At 38.2% G+C, this 13,696-nt stretch overlaps 1 protein-coding gene across 1 annotated transcript in view; it reads right to left on the reverse strand.

Annotated features, from left to right (window-relative positions):
- sema3g (semaphorin 3G) overlaps positions 1–13,696 on the reverse strand; it is a 90,951-nt gene that overhangs the window by 53,458 nt on the left and 23,797 nt on the right. The window contains exons 2-3 of the mRNA XM_008120484.3: positions 6,634–6,794; positions 529–591 (exon numbers count right to left, since the gene is read on the reverse strand). Coding sequence (XP_008118691.1) covers positions 529–591; positions 6,634–6,794 — 224 coding nt within the window. The remainder of the gene's footprint in view (positions 1–528; positions 592–6,633; positions 6,795–13,696) is intronic.

The raw sequence follows: 13,696 nt of genomic DNA on the forward strand, positions 1-13,696 counted from the left end.
TAAATACAGTAAAGTCTTGCTTATCCAACCTTTGCTTATCCAACGTTCTGGATCATCCAACAAAGTCTGCCTCCACAGCTGTTTCTCTAGGTAGCGAGAACTGAACTTTTTATGGATTTAACTTCTGACAGTGTTGTTACTGTAAGTTCATTGTATGCAATTCTACCTTTATTTGTAGTCAATTTGTTTGTAGCCAATGTTTTTGTAGTCAATGGTTTCAATACATTGTGATGTTTTGGTGCTAAATTCGTACATGCAGTCATTACTGCATAATGTTACCGTGTATTGAACTGCTTTTTCTGTTGATTTGTTGTAAAACATGATGTTTTGGTGCTTAGTTTGTGAAATCATAATGCAATTTGGCATTTAATAGGCTTTTCCTTAATCTCTCCTTATTATCCAACATTTTGCTTATCCAATGTTCTGACGGCCCATTTATTTGGATAAGTGAGACTCTACTGTATGTCACTGCAACAGAAAAGAAAAATATCAGCAAATCTACATTATACTAGCAAAGTGGTGACTTACCACTGGGTCTTTTCCTTTCCGAAAACATTCTTCTTTCTGACCAGGGAGTGGTGGCCAGTAAATCTGAAACATAAGGCAGAAACATGAGTGCCAAACATATTAAGAAAATAAAAATAAAAATAAATGTATGGTTAAGGAAATTCCAGGCTTTGGGGGCATGCTTACTCAATGCTGTTCTAGAAAACCCTCTAAATTCCTTGTTATAATGACACTTACTACCAGGAACACACCTGTCCAGAATCAGCAGTTGGACCTTCAGTGGAAGAAGTTTGACTAATTTATTTAGAAAAAGTCTTGTCAATCACAAAGAATCAATAGTAGTGACTTGGGAGTGAGAAGGCATTCATGCAGTGCTTGCTTTGAGTGGACATTAAATACTGTACCTAACAAAATAGTCCCCAATATGAATCAAATTGAAGAAACAGATTTCCTATGAGAAGACAAACTAAAAGCTAAAATTAAGCGTCTAATTTAATACCATAACTATACATTCTTAAAAGCAACCGCTGTAAAGGAAAAGATTTAATCAAGGATAAAAAAAACTGTTGAGGGGAACACCAGAAAGAACAGACAGAAAAAGGTGGAACAGAGAGATCAAACAATGATAAAAAACTTGGAAAGACATAAAACCATAGTGAAAAACTTGGAAAGAACCATAGAAGAAGAACAGCAGCTCAGACAAAAACAACACAGTAAGAAAAGGAATCAGTATATATTCACAAATAATGAATTGTCTTAAGAGGGGACACTTAAAGACAATAAAGAAGAGTGATCAGGTACAGGGAAAGGAGACAATACAGAGAATAAATACACATAGTAAGATTACAATGCAATCTGTAGGGTATATGTTCCAAGACACAAAGTTTTTTTAAAAAAAAAAACTTTGTTTTTTCAAATACAATACAATTTGTACCCTCGGTTTGCTTCTGACATGATAAAAAAATCTGAAACTGCAAATAACAGCAAACTTTACATTTTGGCTATCTTTGGGCGTAGAACTTTTTAAAAGGTTCTTTTAGGATGAACTGAGCCCTCAGCTTTCACCACTTTACTCAGAAAAAGAGCTATCTACCTTTTTATATATATAATATCTATGGTAAAAGGAATGAAAGCAAAAAAAAATGGAAGATCTAAGAGGAGAAGAGAGGTACCCAGAAAATCGATCAATGACTATGACTAAAGGATAATAAATATGAAAATCATCCAATACAGTAACAAGAGGAGAACATGAAAGACAAAAAGAAAACATTCTTCTGTAGGGAATGAAATAGTATCTTATTTTTGTTGACCTATTAATTGATTTGTCACTCCATTTATTCTTGTAAAATGGATATAGGATGCTAGATCAACATTTCAAAAATACAGGAGTCTCCAGAGTTGCTTTATCTTATACAAGAAGACATCCATTATGTTCCACTGAAGTACAATTTCATAAATTAGAGAATTAAAATCATTCTTTTAAATAAGGCACATCTGGTTAACCCTAACCTGGCCTGACAGCTTGGCTCTTTATCCCAGCAACTGTTTATGCAAGCTAAGAACTGATTTACAAAGTTTATTTTAGAGGCTGATGTGCTAGGAGATAATTCTGGAGAAACATTCATTAAGAAAAGACAAGTAAGGGAGAACGATCTCCTCTGACCTCCATTTCCCTTTTGTGGGGTCTCACACCCTCTAAAACATATCCATGTACAAACAACAGTTTGATCTGAGGGTTGTTGTATGTCTTTCGGGCTGTGTGGCCATGTTCCAGAAGCATTTTCTCCTGACGTTTCGCCCACATCTATGGCAGGCATCCTCAGAGGTTGTGAGCCTATCACCTCACAACCTCTGAGGATGCCTGCCATAGATGTGGGCGAAACGTCAGGAGAGAATGCTTCTGGAACATGGCCACACAGCCCGAAAGACATACAACAACCCTGTGATCCCGGCCATGAAAGCCTTCGACAACAACAGTTTGATCTCCTTGCTCCTTCTAAATAAAACTAAAAATCCACTCAGAATTATTCACATTTCTCTTTCCAAGAATGATTCAAGATGCAAAGCCATATGATTAACAGCAATTGCTCTTGTCTTACAGAACATTAAATAGTTCCATCTTAGTGTGTCACATTCTCTCACTTACAGGAAGTCAATAGCAAACCTCAACTAAATAAATCTCACCAGGAGAACCGTATGACAGGGCTGCCATAGGTCAAATTCAACTTGGGGACATATAATGGCAACACATTTATTGCAGAACAAGATCTATGAACAAAAAATCTGTCTTAGAATCATAGAATCATAGAATAGTAGAGTTGGAAGAGACCTCATGGGCCATCCAGTCCAACCCCCTGCCAAGAAGCAGGAAATCGCATTCAAAGCACCCCCGACAGATGGCCATCCAGTCTCTGCTTAAAAGCCTCCAAGGAAGGAGCCTCTACCAGGGCCGGGGGGAGAGAGTTCCACTGTCGAACAGCCCTCACAGTGAGGAAGTTCTTCCTGATGTTCAGGTGGAATCTCCTTTCCTGTAGTTTGAAGTCTTCAGCTGCCTTTAAAAAAATCTTGAAGTGGCCAAACCTTAGAGAAACAAGCAGACACATCGAATCTGGGTGCTGATCTCCCCCACTCTGCTTTCCAAAACTAATCCATTTTATGTGGTCTCTAAATGTACAGAGAAGGAAGGGGAAAAGGAAACATACAGTCCCTGACCTGTACAGATTCATCAGAAAGCTAAAGTGGATTCTAATGATATATAACTATAGGGCTTTTAAAAATGTGATTTGAATTACTTCATGCTCCCCATTTACATGGGAAAGGCCAGCTATATACAGTGAATTAGAAAGATAGGATTACAGAATCCTAGAGTTGGAAGAGACCATAAGGGCCAACCAGTCAAACCTCGCCATGCAGAAATACATAATCAAGGCACTGCCGACAGGTGACCATCCAGCCTCTACTTAAAAATCTCTAAAGAAATTGAAACATTCAACTGCCAAATCAGCTCTCATAATCACAGAATGATTCCTAAAATGTAGGTGGAATCTTTTGTCCTCTAATTTGAACCTATTGCTCTATGCCCTATTTCTGAAGCAGCAAATAAAGCAAGTGGCTTCCATCTTCAATATGACACTCTTTCAACCATGTAGACATGGTTATAATGTCATTGCTTAACCTTCTCTTCTCCAGGTTAAACATTCCTAAGCCACTCATCATAAAGCATCATTTCCATACCTTTTACCATTTTAGCTGCCCTTCTATAGACACATTCCAATTTGTCAATCTCTTTCTTGAATTGTGGTGCCCAAGACTGAACACAGTATTCAGTGTAATGATGCCACATTCTATACTACAGAAGTGGGTTGGTTTTCTGGATACAGTCACCAGTGTCCTTCATCTATAATGGTGAGGAATCACGGCAGCTGTAGTCTAACATCTTGGAGGGTCATACATCTTCAATTCCTGTTGCACTAGATATCTGGTCAGGGACTCTCTAATGCATGGATTCTCAAAGTTGTGCTAATGGCTTTCAATCCATGACAAATTTCCACAAAAGAAAAAAAAATACTTGTAGTTAAATGATGGTGCTGGTTCCTGTCATACTGGGAAAATAACCCTGCCAGTGCTCACATCGGATAGCTTGTAAAGCAGTGCTTTGCCTTTATCTTTACAGCCATACTTTCCACAAATAAAATCATAACATCAGCAAGCTTCTTCACATAATTGTTCTGAGAAGGGATGGTACGATTACTGTAAAAATGATTTGCACACCAAAAAGGTCCTAGAGACATTTACCCTGTCAAATACTTCATTTCCTGCCATAGTTATGCTGGGTTTTGACCCAGAAGTTGATTTTATCATTTAACATATATGATAAGCAGATCATTCTGTAAACATATATTAATTGCTTATAACCTGATCACTTGTCTAGACTTCCCATGCTTCCAATTACATTTAATTGCAATATAATCTCCTTTTGGCTGGAAACCTCTTTACACAAAATTCCCATTCCACCCTCATCCTGGCTGGTGTCACATTTCTGGCTTCCTTTTTAATCAAGTTCTTTGCCCTGGGCTCTAAAGTTGCTTACGGCCTAGCTTTCCAAAGCTCCTTCTGTTCACTTCAAATTTCAGTTGCTATGGAATAAAAGTTCCTCAAAGGGACAGTTTCAGTATCCTTTGAGAGGCTACCAGGAAGTGCTTGCTCATAACCATAATGTTTTAAAACAAAAGCAGCGACATTCATCAATGCAGAATCTATCCAGCATGGCAGATGTTGGTGATATATATTGACAGGTTCTAGATAATACAAACATAGGGCCAATACATAGTATAAGGAGGGGGAGTTGGGGGTCCATACAAGCTCCCCAGGAAACCCTGAAAGGCCACCACCCCAACATAACCCCACCACCAAAAACTAAAACTCTCTAGGGATTTGGGGAACATTGTCCCATGTTTTCCGTCTCCCTGGCCAGTGTAAGCCCAGGAGATGCCATTCTTAAAATACAAAAGATGACTAAACATGAGTTCCAGCTTACTTCTAGTTTTAAAAATGATCTCTAATGAGCCTAAAATGGCCTCCCCCTTCCTCCACTCACCAAACCCACCCTAACCCAACCCACCCCCAAAAACATAGTGAAAATTCTCACGAACCCTCTAGTTGAAATTTTAGGGGAAAACAATCCTGGAATCTTTGTGTGGCATAGATTAGTAGGATATTTAAAAATTGGCCTGTAACATTGTTTTGTGACTAAAAACCAGTGATAGAAAGAAGAAGAATATTAAGACAAATGTTAGACAACAAAATTATTTATTTACTTATAAGTAATATTTTCCCATCTTCATTCTTATAATACGCTGTTGGTTAAGAGCACTGATAATACAACATGCTGTATGATATTATCCTGGGGTAGGATTGGGGAAGTTTCTCCAAAATTTGATATATAATTATTACTAGCAGATTTACAATTGTCATGTTAGAAAACTACATTCTATGGAGAAGGAAATATCTGAAGGCATGGAGATAATTGTAATTTAGTAGTGGTGAACATTATGCACTTGCAGGTTTTGGTAGTTTTACATATCATTCGTGTGTCGTATTTTGTCTTTTTCTTGAATAATATATTTTTTAAATGATAGCAGCCATCACCAGCAGCAGGTAGTGGTTGCAGAGCCACAAGGAGCACATTGTTTTGATTTTACAGTAGACCTCGAAGACCTGGGTTTTTTAAAAACCTAATTTTGCAGCTCACTTAACCAATATCCATCACCAATAAGACCTGCCTAGTGTCTACTGCATATGTAATGAACCTGTACCTAACATCTGTGACATAGTGGAGTGCTTTAATGCATAAGTGAAAGTCTTCAGCCCCTACTTCAGCTGAACCTTGAACTTTGTGGGTGGCCTCAGGAAAGCCAATGCTTCTGAATATCCTTCATCCTGATATCTTTAAATTTTGCCATGAAAAGATACAGGTAACATTAGAGTGCCACAAAAATGCTACATATGTATATCATATACTGGTAGTTCCATGTTTCCCCGAAAATAAGACACTGCCTTATATTTATTTTTCCTAAAGAAGACACACTATGGCTTATTTTCAGGGGATGTCTTGTTTTTATTAAGTATGGTACAACAATCTCCATTTATTCAAATATAATTAAGTTGTCTTCTTCTGGAAAATCATCATAACTCTCCAAACCTGGAATTCCAAGTTGAATTTCTTGTGACTCCATTTCCTTTTAGAACCATTGGCCCCAATCTTTCATGTCAAGCAATAGAGCTCTCATTAAATGGAAGCAATGCTGTCAGTGATTTTATCCCTTGCTGATGGGGCTGCCTGAACCGCTACGGTCACCTCTGAGATAGCAGCTGTTACAATGGGGCAGATGACAACAGATGCCTGTCTTCTTTACTGCTCCATGTTGGTTCACTGCATAGCCATGCCTATCACTACATCTTATTTTCAGGATATGGCTTCTATTGCCCAAATGCTTAGAAATACTGCTATAGCTTATTGTATGGGTATGTCCTATTTTCGGGGAAAGAGGGTATATGTATATTTGTAAACTATTACAACAAGTACGATTGCAAACATTAGATTTGCATATGTCCCAAAAGCATTACCTCTTTGGCATCCATGTTGGTTTGATCCAGACGAAGAGAGTAAAGTGTGTCTTTTCCTCCAATGAACAGGCGATCACGATATTCATCTAAGTACAAAGAACGGAAGTCTAAAATTCCTCGGTGTCCAAGAAATAGGACTGAACGGTTAGTGGCCAATAGATCTAGAAGAAAGGAATCAAAAGGCAAAGGTAAACTATTGGTTGGATTTTTTAAAAAGCATATTGATAGAATTAACATTCTTATCTTCACTTAAATTAACTTGTACTCTGAACATCTCCTCACTTGGACAATATTCCTCAGATACAAGACACAATGTAACCAGTCAGTAGTGGCAACATCAGATCAAAATATATACTATTCTAAAGGTATAGAATGTGGCTGGATACCCAATTATGTAATGTTTAACACGAAATATTAAATCTGCATTGTGCGTCTGATCTGGGTAAAACCCACTCTGCATAGGTATAGGTGGTTGATAGGGGAATAAAAAAATCCTCATTGACATCTGTCCAAGTTTTCTATTCAACTTACCATTAGTCCTTTGGTACAGGAGGGGGGTTTGAGGGAAGGGAATCTAATGGGGGATTATATCTCCCTTACACATGTTCAGTAGGTCCAATCTGGCTTTGAAATTACTGTAAATAACAAAATAAACGCATCTCAGCTGTATGCTCCTTATTTAATGTAGTATAAAGTTTATTCAGTGTCACAAAAGCAATGGATTGTGAATTTATTGTGAATGGCATAACTAAATTGAGCAACAAGTTTGAGGTTTCTATGTCACCTGAAGAAACCATGAGTAAGCAATACAAGATGCTAGCTCCCCATATCAACCTCAAACCCTGACTCATTCAAGAGCAATTTGAGTTGAGTAGTAACAAAAGGGTCCTCCAAATTCTTCTTGTACTGTTTATTAATTTCTGCTGTTCACCTACAGTGAGTTCTTTTAAAGTCAAGTGGATTTAATTTTTTTCCAAAGAAGAGCACCAAGTCAGTAAAATTTGTTATACAGTACTAGAAACAGGTTTGTAACATGACACTAATGTTCATCTTTACCTTGAACCACAAAAATGCTATTTGGATTGGAACTTGAAGCTATTAGACAAACAATCCTTGACCATAAAGAGGATTAAAATGCCCTATAAAACAGTCTATTCGTGTGGCAAGGATGGCTCCCCAACAGTTGCAGTTAATCAGTAACGGCTGAAATCTGGGGTGGATTGGAGGTTTCCATGTGTGAAACTTTGTGGAGCAAAGTAGGAAAAATAATATGATGCAAAATAAGAGGGAGAGTCTTAATGAAAATAGAAATGTTGAGACAAATTGCCCAATTTCAAGCATAAACAAGGGTCAGGGATTATGTGTGGGGCATGGTTTGGGTATTGAACTATGATTCTGGTTGAACAGGTTCTGAATCCTGCTCGGCATAGAAACCCACTGAATTACCGTGGACAAATAAGACTCTATCAAAGATTCAGGAAAGCAAAGGCAAACTCACTCTGAACAAATTCTCCCCAGCTCCAAAAGACTGGTTCATGTTAGGGGTGCAAAAAGTCAAAAATTATTTGAAGGCTCACAATAACATCCAGATTCTGCATCTTCAGATTCAGCCATCCACAGCTTGGTAATATATTTTTTTTAATCCAAAAAGCAAATCTTATTTTGGCATTTTATACAAGGACACTTTTTTACTATGCCACTGTATATAATGAGACATGAGCACTCAAAGATGTTGGTATCCACAGGAAGTCCTGAACCCAAACTTCTACGTGTTTCTGGGAGCCCACTATATTTCACCGAAAGCACATTTCTTGTATTTTGAACCAGTTAGTTACCTCTAGCATTCTGATATATGGAAAAGTAATGCATAAAAACATATATCTCAAGCTAGCTATCATTGCTGTGTAATTCTAATAACATGTATATGGTTCTAAGAATGTGATGTTAATCTGTATGAAATGTATCCAAACAGCTTCAAAACAAGTTCAAAATAGATGAACTGGTTATGCATTTTTTTTGTTTTATAGTTTGTATTATCTAGGGCCAAAACCAAAAATTCTGAGCCAACTACTAATTGCTTCCTGGGCTGCTTGCTTACATTTTAAACTGACACATTTTCTTAAATTATCTCTATACAAAACATAGGTGGATCTCCTTGCATTAGCACCACAGGAAGTACATTAAGTGGATCCCACTGTGTCCACATTCATTCATATGTCTGCAGTTGCACAGTGGGAAAAGACCAGCATGTGGAAGAAGCAGGTTTTGAAAAACCACATGGTCCTCCTGCATAAACCAAAGGCTCCACTGCCAGGTCAGATGGTCTGTGTCAATCCTGAAACATATTCATTCTCCTCCACAGTCTTGATATAAATGAACCCTGGGGAAAAGATAAATCCACAAATGGTTTGTCAGGCTGGCCCAAATGCAGAGATCTTATCTTTCACCCACAAGCACAGTAGAACTCCCAGTTCCAAGAGTGGAGTCTGATCTTAGTAATTTTGAATTGTTCCACAAGTGTTATTGAACATGCCATTTCTGAACAGACCCTTTAGGAGCAACAATCCAAAGGGTTCCCTAGGCATCCACCAATGGTTTCCCTCTTCGCCTGGCCGATCTCTACATACCAGTAGAAACAGCACATACTTGTAGTCATAACTTCATGGGAAGCAAGCATGTATGCTTCTGATATTTCAAATCGACACTTGCCTTCAAGCATATGGTTAAGGAACATATTTTAAAACATTATTGTCACAGCAAGGAAGCGTTACCCTTTGCACTACAGTTCCTAGAATGCCATAGTCAACATACCTGTGGCATCCTAAGAATCTCTATCCTCTGGATTCTTTTTCTTTCTTTTTTTGTATTTGTATCTGGGCAGCTGAAATGGGGAACTGGGTGGGGTTAAGTATGGTAAGCTTTCTAGGCAGCCTTTCAAAAGAATGACAGACAGAAACACTAGGCAAACCAGGATTCTTAAGATCCCATCATCAGTTCTCTGTACATTTCCAAACACTTTAGCAGCTGAATCCCAAAATAAATGTAGCACATTAAAAAGCGTTTTGAGTGTAGTAAATGTAGCACACTGGATAAAGCTTAATGTTGAAATGAAAACCTGAAATGGTTTTAATGCCCCACAGAATATAAGCCACCAGCCACCACTGTGCGTGTGCATGTGCCTCCAAGCCTGTTGTCTTATGGCTCCCATGAATTTCTTAAGCAAAGAATACTCTGAGATGGTTTTGTTGGTTCCTTCCTCTGAAATACAGCCCACAGAATATATTACTCATTAGTAATCTAGAGCTGGCTCTGCTTAGCTTCCAAAATCAGACAGGAACAGGTTACTTCAGAGTGGGAGGTCCATTTGCTCAGACATAAAATCTCTCTCAATAGTCTGCATTTGCTACGGCATGCTTTTTCTGTATGTGCTTTTGCATTATTTAATTCAATAGGTATGACTAAATACCCTGAAAGCATTAGATGCTCCCTGATCTGGTTAGCACTTAAATGGGAGACTGCGAATTGATACCGGGTGCTGTAGGCTCTAAACAAAGAAACAAAAAAATCATAATTTTTAATAATTATAGTGAAATGGTGGGTGAGCTCTGAATGACATTTTGATCATGCACCATGGTAGACCACTTTCCAAATTACCCCGAATCACTGGAGCATAGTTTACCTCCCTTATTTCTTCTTCAGATACCACTAATTTATTCCTCATCCAGGAAAGAACTATGAAAATCTACAGTCTCTTTAAACAGGCAACCTGAAAGTATATACATACACAATTCAGTAAGAAGCTGCTTCACTCTTCCAAAAACTAGTCTTTTCTAACCAAAGTGTACCTATTCACCTGAAGAGTTTTGAATTAAGCAGAAATCAAATCAGAACACTGAAGGAAGGGAGAAATAGAAAGAGAGATGGGAGATGCTGCTGAGCAATTATATGTTGGATGGCCAGGCAAAGTTTTGTTTTAAAAAACCCACTAATAAATCCACATCTGAACATTTTCCCCACATTCCATTATGAGTTCTGGATGAACTAATTTCCCATTCATCATTTTGTCTCAGCTCTTAGTAATTCTGTAACACCCCTTGTCTAGCCTACAATAAATTTCAAAGTTGGCCAGGCAGCAAAAAGCTCCAAAGGTAGCTCCAAAAGATGTGTTGGTCTCAGTCTTTTCCACAGTTCAACAGAAGTTTTAAACTTCATTTGTGAAGAATACAACATCAGAAAGGATCTTCTAGTTATCTGGATAAGGAATAGAAGAGGTAAACGATGTTCCAGTGATCCTAAGTGATTTGAAATGTGGTCTGCCATGATAAAAAAAATAATAATCAGAGCTCGCTCACCATTTAACTATAAACGTAATGAAGATATTGTTTGTTTATTTCATTTATATGCTGCCTTTCTCCTAGAGTGGGACTTAACATGACTCACAAAAAGAATATTCTAAGAATAACATTTTAAAGATGGCTTGGAAGATGACTGAAGTCAGTGGGCTGGTGGAAGCCACAGACAAGTAGCATTTATTTGATAAATTATTTTTTATCATTTTTATAGAGAAAGGCAATAGCTATATATCAATCTGAATGAATATATTTGCCTTCAAAGAAAAGACTAGTTGAAGCAGCTCTTCCAGTTTTCCCAATAGTTTGGAACAGGGATTCCTAAACTAAGGCCCACAAGCTGAATGTGGTCCTCCGAGGTCATTTACCTGGCCCCCACCTTAAATTTTAGACTTAGGGTTGCCCTACATCTGAAATGACTTGAAGGCACATAACAACTGTTGGGAAATCATCCTGGAGTACTCAAGTCCAAATGTAGTTAGATAGATGATAGAGTTAGATTGAGGGAATCCTTTCCCTGTTTCCAAAGCATGCCTAGATAGGCTTTACTGTGTTTCACTCTATCCTGTTTACGTCACATCCCTTACTTTGAAGTTAGTAGAAATGTGAATCTTTATGGACACTAACTTCCCATTGGTCAGAATGTCTTTTATGGCCCCAATAAACTGGACCATGCGGTTGGAACCATTTTGGTTCTCTCTTCTCCCTTTGTTCTTCAAACTAACAAGCAGCATCCTGCCATCTCTCCTGGCAAGATGTAACTATGTAGATGTTTGTTATTTTTCCTTACTTATTTTTCCTTAGAAACCAGTCTATAGTAATCTAGACAGCTCCCAAGCCTTTCTATCTACAATGGAGTTCTTTTTACCTAAATAAATACTTTTTGAACTTTTATTGAGACTCTGCAGTCCATTGCAATCCTAAAAGGCTTCTCTTGCTCGCCAGTGTAAGTAACTGTTGCATTTGAAAGCTTTGCTTTTGCTACTCTGCTGATTTTGGTGGAATCTCCCCCAGAGAGGGTTAAATTGAGTCTAACCGTTCAGAGATTACCACAACAACAACAGCAACAGCAACAGCAGCAACAACAACAACAACACTAATTAGCTTGACTATTTCATCAGCCAAAAGCAGGCCCACACTTTCCATTGAAATACTGGTAAGTTTTAGTTGGTTAAAATTGTTCTTCATTTTAAATATTCTATTCTTATTTCATATTTTTTTGCACTAAAAATAAGATATGTACTGTGTACATAGGAATTTGTTTGGGTTTTTTCCCCACACTATTGTCCGACCCCACAACAGACTGAGGGACCATAAACCAGCCATTTGCTTAAAACGTTTGAAGAGCCCTGCTGTAGTACATAAGGGCTGGGACTTTCTATAGGCTGCTGGACTGCAGTTTCCAGAAGCCCTAGTCTGGATAACCAATAATGTGGGATTCTGGGAATTGCAATCCAACAATATGTGAAGTGCCATATGAGCATTGCAGCCCTTAGCAATTTCCATACTACAAAAGCCCTTGAAGTATGCTGCTCATACATTTGAGCAAAATTGCTAAAGACCCATGCACTTCTGTACTCAAATCCAACTTCATCGCTGTAGATTTTCTTTCCAAAAGTATTCCCCATGACACCAAATATCTGGATTTGATGTTGTCCATTTATTTACTAATTGAAGTTAATGTGCCTGCAGCGTTTCTATTAGAAGCCATGCTTTGCACAAGGAGCACCTTGTTTTGCATAGGAAGGAAGCTCATCCAGTAAGAGCAGATATTGGATTCATGCCTGTACTCAAAGCGGAGCTGTGTTGAATTTAGAAAGTATGATTTGTTTTAATTGTGGGTTTTTTAGTAGTTTATAAACCTGTAGGATTTGGACATATAATTGCATTTTATTGTAAATTCTTCTTGTGGACTATGTAGAGATATATCTGTATGAAGAACGGTATATACAAATACCATAAATAAACAAAAATTACAGCTGTAGCTAATAAAACAAATACCTTTGGTGTTCTGCCTTTGCTGTCATCCCCCTTGTCTTTTTTTTTAGAAGACTCATAAGAAATGTATTAAACCATAGAGCAAAACCATAGTAGCGTGATGGTATGCAGATAGTGGAGCTAAAATGAAAGCCATTTGTGGAGTTTAGAGACCATCTGTAGACCGTCTGCTTTATCAGAGTCAGACACAATTTCTGAAGACCATGTTCTATGGACAAGTTGGGAAGAAGCCCCACTGTATGGCCGGTTCTCCATGGATGCCCTGCCAGAGCCCACAATTGGAACAGATGCTCCTGTCTCTGCTTGGCTTCCTCTCTGTGCAAGTTGCCTTTTTGCTGAACTCAGTTGTTCAACCTTGGGCAGAAAGCAAAAATGGGCCATTAGCATGCTCTTCCCCCATTCTTCAATCCACTATAATTTTTTCCCATTAATGCATTTTATGTGGGCCCCTCTTCCAAGATTTCCCCAGTTACGTTCTCACAGAAAACTGCCCCCTCTTCACTGCTGCACATCTGGAATGGGTTTGACAGTCTCCACATTCTAATTTCCAATAAAAGGAAAGCTATTTCATGCTTTACTGCCAAGCCTTGTAGGACACGCTGCTCCCCTCTACGGCTGTCAAACCAGAATTAGGATATAACAAGGAGGCAAGCTATCAAAACATCAGAAATGGCAGATGGGTTACAACTCAGTGGGAGCCTCTGCGAACTTGCTTA

Source organism: Anolis carolinensis, chromosome 2, assembly GCF_035594765.1.
Source record: "Anolis carolinensis isolate JA03-04 chromosome 2, rAnoCar3.1.pri, whole genome shotgun sequence".
NCBI classification, from domain to species: Eukaryota; Metazoa; Chordata; class Lepidosauria; order Squamata; family Dactyloidae; genus Anolis; species Anolis carolinensis.